This window comes from Ctenopharyngodon idella, chromosome 6 (genome assembly GCF_019924925.1).
Source record: "Ctenopharyngodon idella isolate HZGC_01 chromosome 6, HZGC01, whole genome shotgun sequence".
Taxonomy (NCBI): domain Eukaryota; kingdom Metazoa; phylum Chordata; class Actinopteri; order Cypriniformes; family Xenocyprididae; genus Ctenopharyngodon; species Ctenopharyngodon idella.
The window spans coordinates 18,002,787-18,029,800 of NC_067225.1; the positions used below are offsets into that span (position 1 = coordinate 18,002,787).

A 27,014-nucleotide genomic window follows, 5' to 3' on the forward strand; every position below is an offset into this window, starting at 1 on the left:
ACATACACACACACACACCTTTCATCTTTAGAATAAGCAGCACAACTGTTTTCAACATCGATAATAATAAGAAATTTTATTGAGTACCAAATCAGCATATTAAAATGATTTCTAGGATCATGTGACACTGAAGACTTGGGTATTGACTGCTTAAAAATTCAGCTTTGCCATCACAGGAATAAATTACTTTTTAAAATATATTCAAATAATAATAATAATAAAATTTATTTTAAATTGTAATAATATTTTACAATATTACTGTTTTACTGTAGATCATATAAATGCAGCCTTGGTGGGCATAAGAAACTTCTTTCAAAAACATAAAAAATCGTACAGATGACAAACTTCCGAACGGTAGTGTGACAAATTTATGTGCCATTAGGCTTCTCTTCTTTTTTTTTCCCCATTGGTCAGCCAAACAGTTAAACCTGCCTCAAACAGATCATTGGATAATCCACACTTCATATTTGAAATGAAAATGAACCCTATTTATCTTCTTAAAGGATTAGTTTACTTTCACATGAAAATTACCCCAAGCTTTACTCACACGCAAGCCATCCTAGGTGTATATGATTTTCTTCTTTCTGATGAACACAATCTTAGAAATATTAATAAATATCCTGATGCATCCAAGCTTTATAATGGCAGTGAACAGGGGTCACAAGTATGAAGAAAGCTGAAGAAAGTGTCTCTATCCACATCCATCCATCATAAACGTATTCCACACGGCTCCGGGGGGTTAATAAACGCCTTCTGAAGCGAAGCGATGCGTTTGTGTAAGAAAAAAAAAATCCATATTTAACAAGTTGTGAAGTAAAATATCTAGCTTCTGCCAGACCACCTTCTGTATTCTACTTACGAAGAAAGTGTAAAGCACTCACAGTTCAAAAAGCTTACGCTACGTCCTACGCCTTCCCTATTCAACTTACGGAAAAGTGTAACTGACGCGACACTAGTTCCTTTTTTTTTAATAATTTGAATATGGAAGGCGGTCTGGCGGAAGCTAGATATTTTACAGCATAACTTTTTAAATATGGATTTTTTTTTTTTTTTTACACAAACGCATCGCTTCGCTTCAGAAGGCCTTTATTAACCCCCTGAAGCCGTGTGGAATATGTTTATGATGGATGGATGTGGATGGAGACACTTTCTTCAGCTCATACTTGTTGATCCTTGCTCACTGCTATTATAAAGCTCGGATGCGTCAGTTAATATTTCTCAGATTGTGTTCCTCAGGAAGATATACATATATACACCTAGGATGGCTTGAGGGTGAGTAAAGCTTGGGGTAATTTTAATGTGAAAGTGAACTAATCCTTTAATTTTTTTAATTTAATCAAGAATTCATGAATAAAATCCAGCCAGACCCTACAATCATAACAGGGAAAGTATGTTGATTACAACTTCCATTCCCTGGCCTGTATGCAGACAACAGTAAGCAATTCCTGGGCCCGGTACAAAATGGAGGGTCCCCTTATCGATGGCCCTGCTGTATGATTTTTGGTATAGTGCATTTGTTCCTCCAAACTGTGTGCCGTGATGAAGGGATTTGTTTCTTCATTAAATATCCAAGGCCATGTAGAAGAGGCCCTTAAGAAAGCAGAGATCGAGTGGAGCTCTTCTCTCTCTCTCTTGGCCTGCAGTAGCAACCCAAAGTGCCAGGCAAGCCAGCAAAAAAGCTGCCCATAAATAATTGTGCTCCTTGAATTCACTCACACTGCACTTGAGCAGCCTGGCTGCGAGTCAGTTCTCTCTCTACTTTATGCATGCTGACTGCTGCAAATGAAGATGTTTCAAACATTTTCCTACTTCTAATACCAAGTGCAGATCAAGCTATTAAAAAAAGCTCAAATGATTCCGCTATAATCCTGATTCCCTCAAGAATACATCCCTGCATTTCATGGTGAAGTCTTTTGCATTTAGGCGGAAAGGCTTTTTTACCTCAGTGATGGGCAATAATGTTACCTTCAAGTTCACCTGGGAAGCTCCTATTAAAACAAGCCCATTTCCAACTACAACTCATCTTGTGCTTTTTCATGGAATTCAGCAGATACTTTTTTATCCCAGTGCATTTTATTGAAAAGTTTAGGCTGAATAAAATCTCTTATGTCTTAAAGACTTCACAGAACACTAAACAAACCTCATTTTCTTGGTCTACATTATGTAGGTATGAAGCTTGACTAGATGCATTCAAATGGTGGAGGTTCTCTACTTAAAATATACTTAAAATATCATCAGCCCTCCGGAGGGAGTGATTTTCCAAGCTGGTTCAAAACAAAATATATAACTGGATGATTAAGGTGGTGTAATGATGTTTAATTAAAATAATAAGGATGAAATAATGGGTTGATCACCACATGGCCGTGTTTCTGTTTTTCATGGGGAAGAGGAAGAAAATTGTATCAAAGATGAAGAGGTCCAGGGTTATAAAAGGTTATTTACGTAGAGAAGATCCGTATGTCACACATTTGAACACATAATTAAATGATTTAGTTGAAATGCTTCTTTTTGAAGAACAAAATAAAAACATTAAAAGACTTTCATATGATGAATACCAGATTTTGAACACTGTCTGAAAATGAAAATAGCGAAAACAAAGAATATTTTTATGATATTCAAAGGCATGTTTTTCTACATTTGATTTAGTAAATTCATATGATAGTCATGATCTCTTTGTACATGCCACCACTCATCCAAGCTGTTGCACATTAAACGTTTTGTACTGGTTGTAATGGTTGTATATGAGACTATGACAACTTTCGAAACAGACGGCAAGTTCTCTCGCTTTCTTTCCAATGTCAGGCTTCTCCATTGGGGAAACAACCTTTGAGTCCAACTATCATTAACTAACCATGTATGCAACAAGGAACCAAGATTGAGTCTTGTGGTGTTCTGACTCTATGGCCTTTCTGCAAATATATTTCATTTGAGTTTATGAATGCAGTATGAATGCTGTTGGTTTCCAGGTCATAAACACAATTACCAAACTGATTTATGGCATGACAGATTGTTGAAATATATTTTTTTCAATTGTAGGTTTTTTAACCCACGTTATAAATCAGGGTAGTGCTGACAACCAGTAGTAAAATGAATTTAGTGTCACGGCCTCATGACTGTGCGCTCAAGGTCTGTGCAATTTCTCTTCACAGTAAGTTCTTGTGAGTGTAAACTTCCTTTTTGCAAAATTGATCAACTTTAGAAGACCCAAAGCTATTTTTAAAAATATAATTCTGGGTGGACATAAGGATCCTCTCTTTTCACATGACCTTTCGTAGAGATTTCTGCCCCCTCACACTTCCTCTTCTCACATCTCAGCATGGGGAAGGATTGAACTGAGTCAACTGAAAGCACACCAAGCCATAGCGAGAGAAGAACTCTCTCAGTATTAATAGCAGACTTCTGCTGTGATCCTGCAGTGAGAAGAAACACGCAAATGATGTTCCCGGCCTGGGCTTTAACCTTTAATGTTTTAATCATTCCAGAAATGAGTGCAGTTGATTTAAAGATCAAGGCTGGAGTTTGCTCTGTACTCCCTTTAGTCAGAACAGGTTGCTATCTAAATCATCTTTCTTCAAGATTAGAATGTCAATCAATTAGAATGTCTACACTAAACATGCCGACTCGTGTTGAAGGGCCTATATGTGCATATATAAATTGGAAATCTTATCATGTCAATCATATTTGAAACATCTGTTATTTCTTAATCTCGCCAAACCTTTAGAGGATGTCATTTATTCTACTGGATTTTCCACTTTGGAGAGAAAAGTTCTAATGGGTTTGTATGCAGCTGTTTCATTTGTGGGTGTTTTTGGTTTTGTTCATCGCATCCCTTTAGGTTAATAAAGTCATTTGGAATTGGAGATGGCACCATTCTCTTAAGGCTGCATGATATTGGGAGGAAAAACTGCAACATTTGCGATAATATTGCGATATTTGTTTTGTTGTTCTGAGATTTATATATTTTGATATGAACAAATACAGGAATTTTCACCAGATGACTTTAATAGCTCTATTTGGAAATAATTAAAGGTTTAGTTCACCCAAAAATGAAAATTCTGTCATTAATTACTCACCCTCATGTCGCTCCACACCTGTAAGACCTTCGTTCATCTTCAGAACACAAATTAAGATATTTTTGATAAAATCCAATGGCTCAGTGAAGCCTCCATTGCCAGCAAGATAATTAACACTTTCAGATGCCCAGAAAGCTACTAAAGACATATTTAAAACAGTTCATGTGACTACAGTGGTTCAACCTTAATGTTATGAAGTGACAAGAATACTTTTTGTGTGCCAAAAAAACAAAATAACGACTTTATTCAACAATATCTAGTGATGGGCGATTTCAAAACACTGCTTCATGAAGCTTCAAATCTTTACGAATCTTTTGTTTTGAATCAGTGGTTCGGAGCGTGCATCAAACTGCCAAAGTCAGGTGATTTCAGTAAACGAGGCTTTGTTACATCATAAGTGTTTCAAAATTTCAATGGTTCACCACTGGGGGATGTGACTTTGGCAGTCTGATACACGCTTCGAACCACTGATTCGAAACAAAAGATTCGTGAAGCTATGAAGCTTCATGAAGCAGTGTTTTGAAATGGCCCATCACTAGATATTGTTGAATAAAGTCGTTATTTTGTTTTTTTTGGCGCACAAAAAGTATTCTCGTCGCTTCATAACATTAAGGTTGAACCACTGTAATCACATAAACTGTTTTAAATATGTCTTTAGTACCTTTCTGGGCATCTGAAAGTGTTAATTATTTTGCTAGAAATGGAGGCCTCACTGAGCCATCGGATTTTATAAAAAATATCTTAATTTGTGTTCCGAAGATGAACAAAGGTCTTACGGGTGTAGAACGACATGAGGGTGAGTAATTAATGACAGAATTTTAATTTTTGGGTGAACTAACCCTTTAATTGTTTTATAATGGTATGAGTGATTTTGTAAGGCTTCAAAGAAAATAACAATAAATTAATAAATTAATGTTACACTAAAATGACTTTTTATTCTAAAGACTTTTTAGTGGAATTGTTAATGTAATTAGTGGAATGATTTGGGAAAAACTGGTGTGTATACTTGTTATAAGAACCATCTGCAACTTTCAGTAAAGTGAACAGAGTTAAAATATAAATAATGAAATAGTATTTAATAAAAATAATATATTTTTGTAGTACAACTGTAGAATAAAAATACAAATATTTATGTTCTAATTTCTTCATTTTAAAATGTTAACACCTTCAAGATGTTTTGCAGGAAGCCCTTGAAGAGCAATAAAAAAACTTTTTTTCTTGACTATAAACATTTATTGAATTAAATCAAACAGTGGTTTGATAAAAAATTCATAATGCTGACACCACTCTGAAACGTGTCTGTTAGGAAATGTTACTTGATTTGGTTTAAAAGAGTGATGCTTATTTGGCTCTTAGAGACTTGCTGAAGTGAACACATAAACAAAGATCAGACACTTTAACACATGAAAACTGACGTCAAAGAACTAGGGGCGATAAAAGCTGACTGTGTTGTCGCCTGAACACACTAAATGGACTACAGGCAACTGCCAACTAGCACATGCATTCTGCACCTGCGTGTAAGGAAATAATGGTCAATCAGCAGATATCAATAGTCGATATTTGTCATTCAAAAAAAGAAACTGAAACTGCAGATATACAAACCGTAAACAAAAGAGGCACTTGCTTACCATTTTGAATATCAGTCACACTGATCACTTTATTCATTCCAGGTGGCTCATGTTGTTATGAAAATATACATGTATTAGAATGTTTAGGTAAAATTAGAACTGCCTTCTGTCCGTGCCGTCTTGACTTCTTTGCTCACTTTCATCACTTTTGCTTTTATTCTTGTTCACTGACTCATTCAGCCAATCAGAGAGATCTCTTTCTCGGCCGATGCTGCTTCAATATGCAGAATTGTGCAAACTCCTGCCAATGTGAGCTCGACTAGAGCCGACGTGTGGAACACACCGCAAAAAAACTAGGCAGACAGATGCTGATACAGATGTGTCACGCCCTTAAACATTTCCAACACCATTGAATTAGACTTATTCCACACTTGGTTTCAAGGGACATGTTTACAGGAGCGACAAATGCATTAAATATTCTAATTTAATAAAGTTTGTTTGAGAAAATTGTGCCTTATTTATGTTCTGCTTGGTTGTTTACCCCTGGTTTCTTGATTATTAATTTAGAATCAATATTAATAACATTGAATTATTTTTGCACACTGAGCTCTAAAGTCTTCTAAAAAAACAGAAGTAAAAAAAAAATCTAGTGGAAATTTTCTTGTGCCAGTCTGTGGTACTGAGTGAGCTACATCCAAATAATGGATATGCTGAAGATACTGGATATTTTTTCATCACCTTCAACCTTTTATTCACAATCACAGGACATTCTTGGATAAACAAAGTATTTATCTGTTGGTTTGATTAAACTGTAGACTTTCAGTATTCAAATAGTGCTAAATAACCTTTAAATTCCTCTTTCAAAATAACTTCCACTCTCAGTTTCTACATAGATGTGTGCCAATATTTGAACTTTATTTGATTATTGTAATTTCTCAACAAAGAGATTGAATTCTTTGTTTAATACTTTGTTTTTTTTTAAACATCTTTTGTGACAACTTAATGATTAAAATGTTAGGTTTCAGCAGGAAGGGACATCCCATAAATCAATGGAAGACTCATCAAGGCTTGAAAAAAATAATAATTGTCTAATGCCGTTTTCTGTATATTTGCTAGAATTATATTTTAATGCACTCTTAATGCTGTTGTGTCACTTATCCTACAATGACCTATGTATGCGTGTTTATATCTATCAAATGATCATTCCCTCATTTGTTTGTGTTTGTTTATGGGTCGAAGATCGCCTTGGGGTCTATCGAGGTGAATGACGCTGACATGTGTCAATCTTTAACAAGGTGGTAGACACGAATCCCTAAGATGTTCTATCACACCATTGACTGTCTCCAAAATCAAAACCCACTTATTATGCAAGCTGTCCAAATCCATTTGATTCCATCCTTTGCCAATATGGAGCTGTCACTCTCTATCAAAACGCTGATATTTATATTTACCGTTTTAAACTGTGAAACTCTGGATCCCTGTCACAGGGGAGCTGAATTGGAGAGTCCCAAAAAACCATGAATCCATAAAGGCACTTGAGAAACATTCTGACAAGCTGTGGAGACGTGAAATTTTTATGGGTTTGATAAACATGTTTTGTTATCAGGGGAATTGCATGCATATTTTTTAAGCAGACATGGAAGAGAGTCGATACTTCAGGCCTGTTTGGAGGTCTCAACCTTTAAAAATCAACATGGGGTAACGTATCTCTTGATGTCCTCACACAAAACGATCAAATGCCAACATGGCTTAAAAGTGCTCAGCAGGCAGTATGCTAAACATGGCGAGGGTCTGCCTTCATCTTGATTTGCCTGGCGAACGTGCTCGTTCCTGTGTCTGCTGCAGATGGAGGGGGAATTGAGATCTCCTCCATATTAGTGATGCATTGTTTTAATCCCATTTGTAATGCCTATCAAACGGCATGAGCTTTCTCAAACACTCGGCTAATTTGGAAAACAAATCAGTGGTGGCCTTGTCATTTGATTAGTGCTGGTTTTGTTAGGCTTCCTTATTAGCCTAATTAGCTCTTTGTGAGTATGAGATATGTGCCTAGGGGATGTGGCCAGTAGAGAGACTGACCTACAGTGCGACTGACCCTGCGCCAGCTAAATGATTTCTAGCAGATGTAGATGCCAACAGCCGACCCTTAATGATTTACTATGTTTTTTTAACAAGCAAGCGGCCATTTTTAGCTAAATTAGCATATCATCATTCTGGAGTGATGATACGACCACTTCTCTAAATGTAGACAGCCAGACAGAGCTCCTCCTCCCCCCGTGTCAGATAATATAAGAAGACAGTTTGAGATTGTTATCTGCAATAAATGCTGAATTGCCGGAAGAGCAGATCTAATAGGCAAATGTACAGTAGACTGAGGTTTCCAGTACATGAAAATCAACTGGGATAACAGTGACTACAACTGATGGATAACCGTTGTCCTTCATTAATAGTAAAAGCCTGCCCAACAGGTCCAGTCCCACTGTTTTATCTTGTTCCTAAATTGTTTCCTGTCACAGTTCCATTGACAGTGTTGGAGATTAGAAGATCAGACAGTGGTGCTGTTGGATATCTTCTATAGCGGGGCTTTAGATAACGAATAATTGAGCATAAACAAAGTCTTCTATGTGTTCGGCTTTTGATAGTACCTGCAGTAACATCAGTGACAAAACTATGGTGAAGACAAGAACAATCCCAGTTGACTGAACTTTTGGGCTCCAATGAGCAAGTTCTTATGTGTTAGTTGTGTTTTCTCTCACTTTAGTCTCTGTGGGATTAGCTAGAGGGATAAAGGTCAGGTAAACTTGATAAAATATTAATAACTCTCTCTGCAACCAGTGTTGGCTTCTGCCAGTGTTCAGGAAAATCACCGCTATACATGCAGCTGGTGAGATGCTACAAAAAATAATTAATAATAAAAAGCGATGTTTATAACTCTCTCTTATTTTTGTTCCAAATACAATTTCCTGAGTGGATATTGAGGTAATCGTATTTAAAGAGGCATTTGTTTTTGCTAATTTAAAAAAAAAAAAAATGGAGAAATTAAAGGGAGGGTATCACACGCAGTTTCTGCCAATATCATGTTATACTTGAGTACCTATAGAGTAGTAGTGCATCCTTCATATCTCCAAAAAGTCTTTAGTTTTATCATATTTATAAAAGATACATACGCTGTACCGAGTCTTTCCGAAAACAGCCGAGCACCTGGAGGTGTGCCGTGTGAGCGGAGCTAAAGATTGACGAGCATGTGCAGCTTTTGCGTAGCGATCGTCTGCAAGCTATCAATGGTCAGCTAAACAAATGTATTTAAACACACAGAATACACCATCGCATTATTCCTGGATAACTTTTGAATCACTATAATGGATATAGCGTATAGTGAATGATGAATAATGAATTTATGAATTCACTACGTTTGTGTTGTTTACATTATATGCACTTAGGCGCCTATTGCCAACAAAACAGACATGACCGGGATCATTATCGCTGTGACCGTTCCATCTTTCAGTTTCAAACGATCTGTAAATCCAGTGTAGAACTGGGCCTTGTTTATGAAACCATACGCGCCAATCCCGAGGGCTCGAGCAGCCACGGAAAAACACGAGATATTCTCCATTCATTTTAACCAATAGAAAAGTGATTGCAACTATCAGTTTCTGTGGTTATTTTAGTAACAAATATCGAGAGCGCATCAATGTAATGCGTGAGCACAAAACTCTCAGCTCCACATAATGCTGGGTTTTTTGGGAAGCAAGGTTATTTTTCCCTCACAACCAAAAACACACTTCTTTGGTGACATTGTTGATTTCGTGAAGTCCTGTGACCTGTGCAGCGCTGCCGACGACTTCCGTAAAGCCGAACGCGCGTTGATGGGTGTGCTCTTGCTCTCTCGCTCTGGTCGACGTGTGTGCGCACACTCTTTCAGGAAAAGTGCCCGTACAAGGAATTCCGACCTATCTGACGTCACACAGCCCCATACTCGAAAAAAAGACTGCGAAGTTTATGAGGATTTGAAAGAGTATTTTTGGCACAGAAATACTCCGTCATACATCCAGCTCGTGTTTTGAAACTTTGACCATGTTTAGCATGAGAATCCAACTCTTTAACAGTGTAAATACGTCAGAATACATGAAATAGCATTATACCCCCCCCCTTTAACAACTTTTGAGAATATGATTGAAATAATGTGTACGCACATGAGATGAAGAGTCCAGGTGTATCAGCCTTCTAGAAAAAATTGTTTTGATCTACATGGAGTGGGTCACCACTTCATGGGCAGCATCATGTTGAAATCACATGACCAGCTGCATCATGTAGTTGACCCAGTTTTTTATTTTACATACTGCTTTCAGCCAGTAATATGAGAAAAACAGATGAAAATGAACAAAATAATAAAAAAATAAACAGATTTAGTGTGATGTTAGTAAGTAAACTTCATCCAGGCCAGTAGGTGTTAGTAAAGTTAAAAACCATTAGTACTGTTGCACTGTAAAAAAAAAAAAAAAAAAAAAAAAAAAAATCGGCAGCTGTGGTTGCCAGAACTTTACTGTAAAAAATACGGTAGCAACTTAAAAAAAAAAATCTGTTAAATTTACGGTAAAAAATTTCATTAACTGATATAATGTTAATTTACCAACCTAATGAAGTACTAATATCTGTTTTGTACCTTTGTAATACACTGACAAACCCCAAACACAGTGGTGATGAGAGTCACATAATGAATCAAAGCTCATCACAAGCCGCTTTTTCACAAGCTGAGAAGGATAATACTAATATATAGAAGGTGCGCACAGTGTCATTCACACAAACACTAAACACCACCATGGTAACACACATGAAATTTTAAAAATGCAATAAAAATTAGATGTAACATAAAACCCTAATGTACATAACTGATTAGAAAAATCTAAGAAAAACTAAGAAGAAACAGAGTTATTTTAATGAAAACATCAAATGTGAAGTGTCACGCAGGGAATTGTGGGAATGTCAATTTACGGTTTTTCACTGTGACTTGTTATTTTTCACTTCCAAAAACTGTAAATTTAACTGTATTTTACCGAAAAATAACATTAAATGTACCATTAGATCTATTACAGTTATTCACCGTATAGTACAGAAACTTTCTGTAAACCAATGAACTGTTTTTCACTGTAGCATTTTTACAGCCTTTTACCGTTAAAATCACGGTCATTTTTTACAGTGTGGGAGTTGGGACAAATAAGAGCCAACTAAACTCAAACAAAATCTTATTAATTGTACCTTTAATGTATGTGTTTTTTAGTTAAATGAAAATGGGAGTTGAACACGTGAAAATCTTCTTCAGCTCTGGCTGAGATGATATCGTGGATTAAGAGAAAGCTGGACTTTTGCTGTGCAGACCAGTTTAAACTCTGCCATCCACTTATACTATTAAACTTTCAGCACTCGGAAGTGCTCCAAAGCGGTCGTTTGCTTTTATTAATATGTCAACACGTGGCACGGTGTCAGCCTAGTGGTACTCTCAAATATTTACCCCACACGCTCACGAAACATTTTCAGATCCGTAATGCCCACTTGAACCCTTAACAAGGCCATGTTTCCAAACAGAGCAGTGTAGGGATGAGGCGATCCCTCGTCTGTGTAATGTTGCATTAGCCCGCTCAACCATTCAACCAGCTGTGCAAAGCAGAGAGCTAAGTGTGCTCGGCCGGGGTCCTGAGCACAGATGGGGACCTTTAATTTTTAAAGCTGTTATTCGTGTAGCTGAGCTCTCTGTGTATTGTGTCACGGTGCATATGAGTGCTAATTCAACCCTGCATCTCGCTCCTACTTTCCCTTGCCGTCCCTGCTGTATTTACTCAATCTACAGAGATAAGAAACATCAGTAGCCCTTCTCTGACCTTAGATGGCTTCTGTTATGAGAATGTTTGTGGTTTCATATGATGACTGTTGGTCAGAATCCGGTTCCGAGATAGATGATCAGTGACACATAGAGCTTTATTATTGTTTTTTAATACATTCAGTCCATCAGTCCTCCATCCGTTCTAATCCAACACCCCATTCAAACACCTCATCCATCCTCCATCTCTTTCAAAATTTCCATCCATCCATCCATCCATCCATCCATCCCATCGAGGGATGAGGTGTTGGATTTCAAACAACTCACCCATCCCAATCCAACACCTCATCCCTCCATCCATCCACCCATTTGTCAATCACATTCAGAAGCCTCATCCATCCATCCATCCATCCATACATCTCATTTAAACACCTCAGTCACATCCATCCATCCATCTCATTTAAACACCTCAGTCACATCCATCCATCCATCCATCCCATCGAGGGATGAGGTGTTGGATTTCAAACAACCCATCCATCCCAATCCAACACCTCATCCCTCCATCCGTCCACACATTTGTCAATCACATTCAAAAGCCTCATCCATCCATCCATCCATCCATCCATCTCATTTAAACACCTCAGTCACATCCATCCATCCATCCATCCATCTCTTTTAAATACCTCAGTCACATCCATCCATCCATCCATCCCATTGAGGGATGAGGTGTTGGATTTCAAACAACTCATCCATCCCAATTCAACACCTCATCCCTCCATCCATCCACCCATTTGTCAATCACATTCAAGAGCCCCATCCATCCATCCATCCATCCATCATAAGAGATAAGGGGTTAATTCAAACTATATTCTAACATACATAGCCAGATCTGTATAGTCTTTAAAATCAAACTATCATAATAACTGTGCAGTATTAATTACCGTATCTGTCAACATGATGCTGTTGAATTGCAGAGCTGGTGCAAATATATCCACATCGCTATGAACAGATGCTTCCTTAACCGCTGCTTTCTTGTGTGTTTATATTAATATTTGAGGAAAACATGCAGCATATATTTACATATTCATATTCATACATTGCTCTCAGTAGCATGGACGGTGTCTGGATGTTCGTTAACAGTATATCGCTGCAAAGGTATTTCCAACTTCTTTTTACTTCAAAGCGAAGAATGAAAAAGATCTTCGCTGTGAGTATATCGGGGTCTTGAATCATGTTCAATTTCTTGTATGTGTGCACGAGTGGGAGCACAAGCAATAAGTTGCTGACTGCAGTTCACTTAATGGCCACTGGTGTCGCTAATAACAAGGGTTTCTGAATTCTACATATAGCCCTTTAAACTTTTTTTTTTTTAAATTTAGCACTTGAACCGACTCACTAACAGATAAGTTCTTGTTTAAAGAGAAAAATCAGACTATGCGCATACACTATGCTGATGACAAAATTTAGTTCATGCACACTGTACTTTGGGCTTAACACTCTTCTTGTTTTCATCTGCCACAAAAACTTTACCTAAATGGAACATTTACACATTGCACAAAACTTTTTAATATTAATTAATATTTAATTATATTATATGTTTTCCAGTAAATATATTGAAACATCCTTAAAACATGATACATTCACTGATTAACAGTTTTTTTTTTTTTTTTTCCCTGTGCAAATGTCTATGAGTCCTCATTCCATCATCTGTCCTCTTGAGATACAGAAAGTGTCTGTGTGCGACTTCTTGTCATGTCAGAGTGCAGTGTGGTATCTTGTTTATTCTCAAATGTTTGCGGCGTTGTTTACATGTCACTTGAACCTTCAGATCAGGGTCTGCACAGATCAGTGTCTGTTGCAACACATGACCTGCCATGTCATTGCTTGACAACACAGCAAAGGCTGACAAATTGTCACAGGCCATTAAGATGGCTTCCATGGAAATAATAGCACCAGGAGATGGAGAAGATAAAATGAGATCTGTGTTCTACCTGAAATGTCATCCTGTGTTGCTTCCATGTTCTGATCACCCTTAAGCCCTTGCAAATCACATTGTATTCAGATTCTTTTGACATGCACACACACACATGCACACACACACACACACACACACACACACACACACACACACACGGGTTTGTTTTGCTATCTTAGTGAGGACATTCCATAGGCATAATGGTTTTTATACTGTACAAACTGTACATTCTGTCCCCCTACACTAGCCCTACTCCTAAACCTACCCATCACAGAAAACTGTCTGCATTTTTACATTTTTAATAAAATTGTTTAGTATGTTTTTAAAGCTATTTTATATAGGAGGACTCATGAAATGTTGTAATACCAGTCGTAATATCAGCGTAATACCCATGTCATTATACAAATTTGTGTCCTCATAAATCACAAAAACACACACACACACACACACACACACACACACACACACACACACACACACACACACACACACACACATTCTCATAGGCCTGTTAAATATTTGTTACTGTGAAGACTGGCAGTGGAAAGGTGGCAGTAAGCTTATATCTATCAACACATGGACTTAGCTATTTGATTAGTCAGTGAGCGGATCCTTTAAATCTCCAGTATGTACCTCTTAGGACAAATGACCATTTTAACAGTAAATTTATCTTTTACCCAAGACCAGATGGTTACAAATACCACCCTTACAAAAAAGTACAGCGATAGTACCGGGGTGCAGTGATGGTATCAAATTATAATACCTGGGTACTTTAATATACTAAGGTGCTGAATCATTAATATATTCATGTATGATGATATTGCCAAAATAAATTCTGAAAATTTAAAAAGAAAACAACAAAAAACATGCTAATAATTTTATTTTTAATGAAAAAATATACACTTTACTATTCAAAACTTTGAGGTTTATAAAAGCCCACATGCTCAACAATTCTGCATTTATTTGATGAAAAATATTACAATTTAAAATAACTTTCCTATTTTAATATATTTTAGTAAGTGTAAATTATTCTTACAGCTGAATTTCAGCATAATTACTCCAGTTTCAGTCATATGATCCTTCAGAAATCAGTCTAATATGTTTATTTGCTGCTCAAGAAACATATTATTATCAATGTTTAAAGCATTTGCGTTGCTTAATATTTTTGTGGAAACCGTGATATATTTTTTAGGATTCTTTGATGAATAAAAAGTACAGCATTGATTTAAAATAGATGTTTTTCTGTATCAATGTAAAGGCGTTTGATCAATTTAATGCATTCTTGATGAATCTTACTAACCCCAAACTTTTGAACAGTCTATTTAATTTGAAAAACCTATGGAAAATATAAGTAGTTTTACTAGTGGTTTCCGACTTCTGGATCCCATTGTACAAATACTTTGTAAAAGCAATATGGTAGTTCCATGGTAATTTTGGTGCTTTGTACAGTTCCCCTAAGCTAAGAAATGAATATATTGAATACATCTCAAACAAATCAAAAATAAGTTTGTTTGTGTCAGGATAACAGCATGTTACCAGTTCCAGAAAAATCACATTTGCAAAACATGGTGTAAAAGAAGGTCCCTTTGTATCTGTTCTCACTGACATCCTGTGTCTTCATCAGACTATAGTCTCTTTGATCCACATTGATCCCCCCTGCTCACGGTTTTCCTTTTCACTGAAGAGGTCAGGGTTAAGGTTAAGCTGTGCTTTATTCTTCTCACACACACTCTCCAGGCATTATAATAGAGTCTGCAGCACAGGTCAGGAAGTATGACACACCTTGAGTGTTTGTGAGGAAATGTGCTGTATAGATTCCTCTGTCCCATAGTGTCTGCTGTGAATCCATCTTTTTCAACCTTTGCCAGAGAGTTCAGGTGTGTTAGAACCATTACTGTGTGATAATGTCCCCTGTCATTGCGCTGTTCCCTTTTATGGCACTTGATAGGTGTGTGTGTGTGAGCAGAATGATAGGAAATGGAGAGCTCTGATGCAGGAGGATCAATGGGGAAGCTCGGTAAAGAAGTTTGTGCCGTGTGGTGTGGCTAGACGATATTAGAACACGATTGTGCGTGGGCTCTTTTGGCTCGTCTCTTGAGGGAAAACGTAAAGTCTGCATCAGTCAGAAGCAGCCAAACAGCGTACATAGCTACAGCTACAAAAACAACAATGGCACCCACAAAAAAGACCAATAGCAGGGGAAAAAAAAGAAAGATGCTGTGTTGAAATAGTTCAAATAGTGTTTCATTCGATTTCAGAACGGTTGCGATGGTAAAACAACAGCTATTAGAGACTTCAGCAAGTGAGAGATTCTTTTTCCTCTTTTCTTTTTGTCTTTCTCTTTCTTTCTGGATTATCTACTTAAAAACAAGTACCATAGTTGTGCCATTATTTAGTGTACAATTGGATGTTGACGATATTGAGAGATTTGTATACCCTGTTTATGGGTCATTGACAAAAAAGAGTGTACACGATAAAGAAAAGGAAAATTAATCTATTTGAAAACACATGTCGTAAGTTCTTAGAAATGTGCTTTTTATATTTGTTAGTCATATTGTTTTTGCCATTTTCAAGATGACTCTAAATATGTCATGTGGTGTAACCAAGTAAAAAGTAATAAAACATTTGGTAACACTTTAGTATGGGGAACAATTCTCACTTTTAACTAGATGCTTATTAGCTTTGACGGTTTTATTGTTATATTGAATGTTTATTAGTACTTTTAAACAGTACTCGAAAAGATGTATGTCTTTAAGAAATGCTTTATTTTATTTATTGGACCCCCGGGGGCTCATTCAAGGAAATCCAGCTTGAAGATCATGAGGATTTTGATATCAAGACAGCCAGTCACAACGCATATAACGTCATAAGAACCACAGTTTACCTCAACCCGCTAGTTATCTCATTACGCTACACTCTGCAGTTGGCATTACAGGCTAAAATTGAACTATGTAATGACCAGAGCTATTTTAATCCTTGCATGGCACAGATCCAGTCATTTGCACCTCTGTCAAATCCCGCTGTATTTTCAACAATTTTATTTATTGGACGATTTATCATTGCCAGTCTCATGTGGCACATAAAAATCCATATTAAACCTATACAGTAACTTTTACTATGAAGAATCCTTTGAATCAGAATAATCTCCTACGTTTGGAAATAACACAAATAAGCCAAGTAGGGAAGTAGAAGTACGTGTTATTAAGTTGGTGCAATTTTAAGAGTCAAAATAGACAGCAGCGGCCCTGGAGCTAAATGCCCAAACAGAAGCTATGTAAATATGTCTGTCTCAGATACAAGTTGAACACAGATAAAAGTTTAAAAGTAAATAAGTTATTTTAATAAGTTGGCTAGAGCTGTGATGCAGCAGTTAGCTCACATGCCCCTGAAGTTGTCAATAAATGCATTAGAAGTCATCAATAATGTCAAGTTGTTAATGTTGCTGTTACTACAGCTTTCACCATGTCAGTGAAAGCTGAACTGCTGTCATGTTCTCTGACAGCTGTCTAAGCTTCGACACAACTAGTACATCCCCAGTTCTTCATCACATCACGCTCAGTTGACGTATTATGTTTTTATTTAAATTGAGACGAGTTAGCAACATGGCGATTATTTGCTTCTAACTATGGAAGTGTGAGTGCTGTGAGTGAAGTAAGGGATTATATCAAATTACGATCTCTTATTTGATACCTTGGCACGTCCCAGAGAACTTGAGGAATGATTAGCACTATCTTTGGTTTTGGAGGATGCCAAGTCCTAACTTAATTATATCTGAAACAATTCACTTTCTTAAAGGGAAAGTTCACCCAAAAATTAACATTCGGTAATTTTATTTATCCACGCTGATCAAAATTTTTGAGGAATGCCCTGGCCACTCTTGACAATATAGCTAATGGAAGTGAAGGATAAACCAATAAGTGTCATAAATGTGGTCCTTATGGTTCAATCATATCCTTTTGGGAAGTTGGGAGGTTAAAAAAAGGTTATACTTATGTCAAGTGCGTATAAATCACTGTTCTCGAGTTGGTTTTGTTTTAACTCTACTTCTACAAAATGATAAACAAATAAAACACATTGCTTTTTTAAAAAATCAGTTTATGAAGCCAAAGTAAACTTAAAGGGATAGTTCACCCCAAAATTAAAATTCTGTCATCATTTACTCACCCTCAAGTTGTTCCAAACCTGTATGAATTCTGTATAAATTTCTTTGTTCTGCTGTACACAAAGGAAGATATTTGGAAGAATGTTTGTAGCAGATCAGATTGAAGCAGATCAGCTAGGTTACAAACATTCTTTCAAATATTTTCCTTTGTGTACAGCAGAACAAAGAAATTTATACAGGTTGACGAAATTTTTGGGTGAACTATCCCTTTAATAGTTACATGTTGTATCTTAATTGTACAATACTATCATATTTTGTATAATCCAGTTGTTCCCACTCATAATTGTGACTTTGAGGTGGCACATGTGCGCTCAACTTGTAAATACAATCTTTCTGTCATGACTTGAACATAGTAATACAACAGCTTTGTGTGAACAGGTTTAACTGAAACTTTATTAACTCTCCTTGGCATGTTTATGAGAGTTGTTTCATCAACAAATCATTTCTCTGAGCTCAATCTTTTTATAAATCATAGGATACAGTTCACAAAACTGGTCTGAATGAAAACACACTGATCTGGTTTCAAGTTTAATTTGGAAATATGCATTTGAACATTATTTGTCCTAACATGATTAGCATCATTTTGGGTGAACTCATAGAATCATGAGGCACAATCAGATTTTCTGATGTAATAATCAGATTTGACAGCACTCTGAACTTTTTCTAGTTCTTCCATGCCTGGTGTTTGAAATGAACAGTTTCCTTTGCTAAGTCCACAGCTAAGAACTAAGAGAGGGAGAGAAACACACAGAGCTCTAGGGACGGGAATTTGGTCCCTGATGAAAATAACCACATTGGTTCATCCACCCATATCTATATTATGCATAAAAGCAACTATATTTTTAGAGAAGGAATGCAACACTGGAATTCATACACTGCAACAATTCCTCACACATTGTGGGCATTCTGGGTGCTATGGGACCTGTTCATCTCAGTGCAATATAATAATGTGGTCTTGTTTTTTTTTTTTTTTTTTTTTTTTTTTTTTTTAGATTTCTTGACTCCAGAAACATGTGGGGTGGCCATAATGATGGTGACCAGCAAGGTCATGTGAGTGCACGAATGGAGACCAGCTTACCTATGGGTACCACCAGCATTTCTGTTTCCCAGCAACAGGCTCCTAAGAAGTTTGCTCCTGTTGTGGCTCCTAAGCCCAAGTTCAACCCCTATAAACAACCTGGGGAGGGAACACACGAGGGATCTGGTAAGATTTACAGCCTTGACTTTTTAATTATTAGCATTTGAACATATTTGCATATGACCATGGTCAGAACGCATGTACGGGTTTGCAAAATGTGTTTTTCCACTGGAGGATCAGAACTGGGAAACCATAATAAAAAAGAGAAACGGTGCAGCAAATTGAATTATACAGACCAAAATGTGGCTTTTACCTGAAAACTCAAAATGCAAAACTCGCTTGAAATATCCAAGGATGTTACTGTACCCGGACTTCAGGACGCAAGGACTCTTGGTCTGTCTTGCATCATACTAAAAAGTCTTGTCTGGTTCTTTGAAGCTGTCGTCTTGCCAATGACATTTTATTTTGGAGGACAGGTGACCATCTGACCATGAAAGTCCACCACTGGTAGCCATTTATATGCGGGGTCTATCTTAGCACTTTGAAAAAGACATCTGGAAAACACACACACATATACATTAAAGTTAGACTGTTGGCTCTGTGGTATTTATATATATGTGGTATATATATATTATATATATACTATATATGTAATATATACACAGTCAAACCAAAAATTACTTTTACTAGTGGGTGCAGGACACTATAGTTCATTTATGTAAGTAAGGATAGCAAAATAGAGTAAACTGTGACACATTCAATTCCCAAAATTTTTCCATACAGTGGACTACCAGTAAAATGTATGCAAATTTGGAACCAAAAACACTTTGACCTGACCGTGTTTTGCTTAAGTGTTATCTGACATAATTAAGATTATTTTTTTCTGACAGTTTAACTGTGAGATCTTGTCATATTTTAATACCATTTTTTTTAAACTATAGTAAATAAACTGTATTAATGAAATGTTTAAGGTGTCTAAATACATTTTGGTTTGACCTATATATATATATAATATATATATATATATACAGGGTGCGATTTGTAGGGGGGGATGGGGGGGATTTCCCCCCTTCTGGTCTATGTATCCCTGCCTCTGCTGAATTATTTTTATCCCCGGTGGGGATAAATAATATTACCCCCGGGTGATGCTACTCCACAAACCACCAACAGAGCATATAAAATACCAAAAATAAAAATATTGTTTAAAACATCGGCAAATAAAACGTGTTTATATAGAACTGTCTCTTTACGACCACAACAAACGGGACACTTTTCAGACGCGCATTCCAACTTCGCCTCAGCGCCAGGCACAAGTCAAACGAGCGCGGAAAGGATAGGTGAGGACGAGGGAGCTTTACTTGAACAACAGTGAACTGCGGTCAGACGAGATGTCAGGCTATGTCAGTAGAACTCAAAAAATTGAACATGACTGTCCAAACAGCCGTTATACTGTGCTCGCGGCGCGCACTCAAGAATTGCACGTGCAAATGCGGCGGCGCACGCTGCACATTACTTTATTATAGCTTAAATAAAGCGCAAATGAAACTACAAGCATGCACTGTCGTTCTTCTGTTGTAAATTAAGTCATGAAATTACCAAACATGCGATTAAAGCTGCCTCAAAACTGTGCATGCATAGGCTATTTGTTGACATTGTTTCAAAGCAATTGTTATCCAATTTGTTGGCCTTAAAACGTCTTAAAATGCACATGTCTACACCAAGGAAATCAAAAAATTTTTGGGGAAGCATGCCTCCGTACCCCCCTAGACTAGTAAACTACATTTTGTGACCTCGGTAATTATGAAACCCTGTGTACGGCCCTGGTTCTATTTTATCTAATGAAATATGAGGTAAACGTGTATATCTCCAAATGTGCGCATTAAAAAAAATCAATAACTACTGATTGATTTTGCATGATTTTGCATTCCTATTAGAAATTAAGAAATATTAGTGTCATTGTAAATAGTGGTGCAAATATCGAAGCTATCTAATGTCTAATGCTTCAAAACTCAAGGTTAAATCAGAATATTTATTGTAAAAATGTTTCTGTAACAGGCAGCTGCCAAAAATTTGTATATAGCTCCACTGTGGTTAGTGATTTATTTAAAAAAAAAAAAAAACTTTTCAAAACATCCCCCCTCTGTTTTTTTCACAAATCGCACCCTGTATGTGTATATATATATATATATCAGAGCAACAAATTATATTGACTAATTGTTATAAATTGGCTCCCAAAATGTAATCCAAAATTCAAAATATATGAATGTCTTTGCATTTTATTTTTAACAAAATATTAAACCAAGTTTATTTTAAAGAAATATGGCACAAGCATATTGTGTGTCAAAAGGCAGTGTCCTAAAATTCAGCTGAGAGTTGATTGGCTCCTGTAGAACCGGTCGACTGACCATTGACATTTTTTTTTAAAGTTGATTGGCAAATTAAAAAAAAAGCAATTGGCAATTTAAAAGTTGAATTAAAAAATTATTATTTTATTGTTACATTTAACTAGCATTAATTAAATTCAGCTTTAAATATGTCCGTCTATTTAATTGTCCGTTTGAAATATTATTTATTAATTTATTCTTTTATTGTAATATTTCATTGCACTTTTAAACATAAACTGTTTTAAATGTTTATTCATTTGTCAATTTGAAAAGTGATTTGTCCATTTACATTTTTATTCCATACAAGAACACTTTTTTTGGTTTATTTTATGATAAGAAAATATATATATTGTTCAAAATAAGGACACAAAGTATTTTGGACATTTGGTTGTCAGCCTTTTTGTAATATGTCTTTAGCTGATGTGATGGATTACACCTGTGGTTATTCTGTTAGCACACCTATGGGAATTTAACTGATCTACTATAATAACCTTGAGACCACCTGGTGAAAAGCAATGAATTTCATACTTTTTGTAGGTGTCGAAATACTTGTGTGTGAAAAGTCCTCTGTTTGTTTGGTTCAGAATTAATGACCAATATCACCAAGCCAAGCTATGATCATTTACATTAGTACTTTATCAATGAGTCTGTTGGTGGTGAATGTGTGCGAGTTGTTCATGTGTAATCGTCTCACACGAGGTCTAATCAGGACTCTGTACTATATGTGAGAAGGTCTATGTTGGAGACGTGCATGTTTATGGGACTCATTGTTGGCTTAAGTCCAAGTGTTCGGTAGCATGTGATGTTCACATTCACTGGAGGTCTTGGGTGACACATTCCATTAGAGCAACATGGCCCCAGTGTCACTATTCAGCCCCTGATGGGTGGCAGGTGCCAAGTATGTGTCCCTCTGCTGTGCCAGCTCCCTCCCCCTGTCATCTTTCTTATGCCCTGCTGCTCAGACTGTTAATGTTCCTCTCATTGTCCCTGTCTCTGATGATGTTCCTGGAAAAGAGACTCTGATTATGATGTATGAGTTTGTTTGAATGTCATTTCTAGTTATTGTTATTGTCCCTTACATAAAAAGTTAATTAGTTATATGGTACCGAATTATTACTGTATTTGTATTACCATTAGGGATGTATCTCTAACAAGTATTTCAGGGGACCTGTTACCACAACTTGTGTGTAATTTAAACTCAAATTTCTGCGTTAATTGATGTTTCAAAAAATTAAGTTTATTAAATTTTCTTGATAATTTCGTAAATTAAGCAGTGGATTTCTAGCTCCCAACATGCTTTGCATAGGATTAGATAAGGAGAATAAATGTTGAAATTAAGTATTTTATTTGTTTGTTTATGTAGTCAAAGAAAAGACCTGTTATGCCCGTTTCACACATAATCCATCTGCAGTGCGTATGCGGAGCGTATTTTTTTCTGTGCCCATGTTAAACCTTGTTTACACTGCACACGTCTGCGGTGCGTCACGGCTCTTGCAAGTTATTATTCCGTCCTCTAGGCGGTGCCATCTCACACCAGGAGCATTTTAGGAGCGAAGCGACAGGATTCGCGAGACCACATGATTTGCCTGTCCTACATTGTCTTTCTCGAGTTTTTTTTTTTTTTTGTGTGTTTTGACATGGGTAAGTTAAATATTTGTTTTGTCCAATTTAATTCTGTTTTTTAGTTGTGTTTTTGCTATCCCACATGAGTCTTCACGGGGTGTTTATTTTGAAATTGACAGGATTTTGGACTTTTATTTTGTATTTACTGCGTGGCTTCGACGCAGCGTCCGTCAAAAATAGCCGAGGTGCCTATCTGTGCGTTCACACCGCCGCCATCGAGAGCATAAAAATTTGCCTTGGCTGCCCTGCCAACAACACTGTACTGTGCATTCAAACCGCCGCCGGCGGGAGGGTCAAAGTAAATGCAAGTTGTGGCAACCAATCGGAATCCTCTCAAGCGAGGACCTCTACATTCCGATTGGTTGACGCTGAAGTGCGTCATAGCTTATTACTATAAAGTTGACCTGACTTCAACTCTACTCGACGCTCTCACCGTCCAAGACGCGCAGCGCCGCTCTCGCCGGAGCTTGTTGTGAACGCACGGTATCTTTAGCGAAGCGGCGCGGCAAGCCGCTTCTGAAACATGTCGCGGCGCAGCTGGTGTAAACACACGCATTGACTAGAGTGGCCACGGATCAGCTCCGGTAGCCACAGCGCGTCACAGCTCTGGCAAGGTATTATACTGTCCTCTAGGCGGTCCCATCTCACACCAGGAGCATTTTAGGAGCGAAGCGACAGGATTTGCGAGACCATGTGATTTGCCTGTCCTACATTGTCTTTCTCAAGTTTTTTTTTTTTGTGTGTTTTGACATGGGTAAGTTAACTGTTTGTTTTGTCCAGTTTAATTCTGTTTTTTAGTTGTGTTTTTGCTATCCCACATGAGTCTGCACGGCGTGTTTATTTTGAAATTGACAGGATTTGGGATTTTTATTTTGTATTTACTGCGTGGCTTCAAAGTGGCGTCCGTCAAAAATAGGCGAGGCGCCTATCTTTAGCGAAATGGCACAGCGAGCCGCTTCTGGGCCGCTTCTGAACGTGCCGCGGCGCAGCTGGTGTAAACACAAGCATTGACTAGAGTGGCCATGGATCAGCTTCGGTAGCCGCGTCACAGCTGTAACATGCCGCACATGGATGCGGATGCGGTCTGGCATTGCGTTCCAGTTGCGGTGCGTCTGCAGCAGTGCAGCGATCGTATCCGCACAGAGTCTATTTTTGCTGTGCTGCACCGCTCTGAATTAAAGCAACAGTGCATTGTTCGCATTTAAATAAACATGGATTGACATGAAAATTTAATAATTTCACCATAAATGCATATAATTTAAAGTCTACTTTGTTTCAAAGTAAACACATGGCTTTTTGCCAAAGGTAACCCAAGGAAAATGACACCTTATCTCGCATATAGATAAACAAGGCGACATAATGGATAGCACTCGTCTCTTTGTGGAGGTGGAAAAACAAAGTTATTTATGACCCACAGGATTTAATGAATGAAGATTTAAAAGCAAAAGAAAAGATGAGAGTCGGCTGTTTTTGTCTATTGTAAGTTTTAATTTAAAGTGTTTGTGATTTTAACATAGCCTATGTTAAATGTTTTACCACTTGCATGAGCAATGTAATATATAAATCTAAAGTAGGCCTATTACTTTATGGATTGAAAAAAACTTTATTTAAATGTAGTGCATTTAAACGTGACATCTATGAAAGAGTACAGCCTTTGTACAAAGAGAATCGCAATGCTGACAAGTAACAACTTTTGGATTTGAAATAAAAATAAGTACATTTTGTGTTTGTGTTATACAGCCACGGATCAGTTGCGCACTGCAAACGTGGCATATGTGAAAGCACAATAGCGCGTGCTGCTCCTGCATTGCATACGTACTGCAACACGCACCGCATACGCGGTGCAAATTGAGTATGTGTGAAACAGGCGATAGTGTTTAATGCTGTTATGTTTGACATTTAAAAGAGTTTCTGTAATGTTGTTTTTGTGGTTACCATTGTACTGAAGAATATGAAGTTAAACACTACATTGACTCCATAAGCAGCGACTCTGCTAATGAGACAAATATTATTTTACTTGTTCATTAAATATACATGCTAAACAAGTTATATTTAAGCATGTGCTATGATAGCTCTGGATTTTAACTGAAATAGATAAAATTAATTGGTTCCAGGGTTACAGCTCAAGTAGTTGGAGCGCCTTAATTTTTTTGAATAATCAACTTAAATTTTTTTGCTTATGCTACAAATTATTAAGTTCCTCTAACTCACTGTAGCTTGTTGGTTGAACGTAATTTCACTCAGAGTTGTTATAGCTCAAAAAAAAAAAAAAAAAACAACAACAAAAAAACATATTACAATTGAAAAAACATATTGCAATTGCACCAGATTTCTATGTTAACACTACGTACTTTTTGTTTTTTTTTGTTTGTAGTGAGGAAGTTGTGAAAATGTGAAACCTAAATATAAAAGGTTTGTCAAAAGTATGTGAAATCCTTAGAGTACCTAGATGTTTTCTATCAATATTTTGTTATATAAAGTTTAAAAAGTTGCAGCCAGCCAGAAAAATAAACCCAACAAGCCATGAAGCTCATATTTACAAGCATACGTGCAGAGTTGCATGAGTTATTGATTACTGATTACAGACACATGGCTCTTGGGTATTACGTAAATATGAGTGAAACCACATAAATGCTCAAAAGTGTTACTTTGATTTCTTTGCAGTGTCTACCCAGACGGGCATTTTTGTATTCTATGGACATAAAGTCTTAGCTAACGGCATGCCCTTTAGCAATTTGTTAATTTTTTTAAAGGGTATTATTGGGAATTTGTTTCTGCAATAAAAGTGCTCTTTTCTTACATTAATTGGCTGATAGCAGCTCTGTCAGATAGGGTTTCCATGGTTACAGTGTGGGCTTTCTGGACCCTAAAAAGCTTTCTGATTAGAAATGTGACTTTAACTTAATCTCTATGGTGAAAATTGTATTAATTAAGTTATTCTATTTTTAAATATTTCACAGGAAAATAAGAAAGATAGAGGACCTTGAGGGCTTATTTTATGCTGTAACCCTTCTCCTCTTTGATGGTATGAGAGCGACAGAGACCTGCCTTTGTTTCAGATGAAAAGCGATGGTGAGATTATTGGAGGGAGTTCTCACACGTCTGTCCCAGTCAAACAGGCAGCTTTATGCAAGACAGTTATCTGAGCTTACTTTGTGCCATTTTAATTTTACAAAACCAGAGTGAACAAAGAGAAACATGCTCCAATACCATCAACCAATGTGCCGAATTAACACATTTTTGTCGTTTTGAAAGTTTACTTCAACAATCAATCTTCTTGATGTAGGGCTGTCAAAGTTAACACATTATAATATATATAAACATCAATTATAGACATTATAACTGGATTAAAAAAAAAAAATCAGATTGACATTGCAAATGCTCCATTATGTTCTGTATGATTCTTAAAAACTGATTGGAAACTTCTAAGCTGATTGAAACTAATCGCAGCCACAGCACAAGCATCTCTCTCTCACACACAAAAGTCCCCTAATGTACCACCTGTTTCTCTGTAAATGATGGAGAAAGTCTCTCTTTACGGGTAATTTATTTATAAACCAGACTCACAAGGGACAGTTAACAAAAATTAAAGTAATTTGCATTCTTTATGTGGTGTATTTTAAAGATTATATCTATGAGTAAAACTTAAAGGAGAGAGGACTGCAGTTAAGAAGCAAAAACATCGCTACATATGTAAGAATATGTCCATAAAGGGCTGGGGAACATTGGTATTTTTTGTATTTTGCAACTTTCAAATGTAATTTCACTATTTCTATCTTTTGCTATCCACTATCTGTGCCTTTTGATGTAGTTTAAGAATTACAGAATCAGTTCTTTTACTAATAATATGAAACAATAATTAATGAGCTAGGTTGTAGGCAATATTTCATTCCAATTACACCACATTTTAGCCCAATTTTTGCTGATGTTCCTTTAATTCTGCACTAGTTCATTGAAATAATCTTTTTTCTTAACTTTCATTAATCTTACAGTTACACAGAGCTCAGAGAGCACAAAGGAAGAGTTTGTGCACAGGTCTGTGTCACGCTAGAAGGACTCTCGTGGGCTTTGCGGTTCACACTTCTGCAAATTTTAGGGTGTCTCTATCTAAACAAGGTGCTTGAAAAACAGTATCAGACTTATATTATCCAATATTTGCCACAGGAAGTGGATGCGTTGTGTAATATCTCCTTTATGCTTCTGTGTATTACCGCCAGCTTGCAGCTGCTTATGACAATGTGAAGTCAAGGCTAAGTAACATAAAAACAAACCAATGAAATATAGCCATGGCTGATCAAGACAGACAGTGACAAACATGTTTTTATTATTATTATTA

The 27,014-nt window shown here is 36.8% G+C and overlaps 1 protein-coding gene across 2 annotated transcripts in view; it reads left to right on the forward strand.

The window, feature by feature from the left end:
- Window positions 1-27,014, forward strand: part of lpp (LIM domain containing preferred translocation partner in lipoma) — a 223,833-nt gene that overhangs the window by 52,905 nt on the left and 143,914 nt on the right. For both annotated transcript variants that reach the window (XM_051896418.1, XM_051896419.1), the window contains exon 3: window positions 18,586-18,797. In XM_051896418.1, coding sequence (XP_051752378.1) covers window positions 18,605-18,797 — 193 coding nt within the window. In that variant the 5' untranslated portion in view covers window positions 18,586-18,604. The remainder of the gene's footprint in view (window positions 1-18,585; window positions 18,798-27,014) is intronic.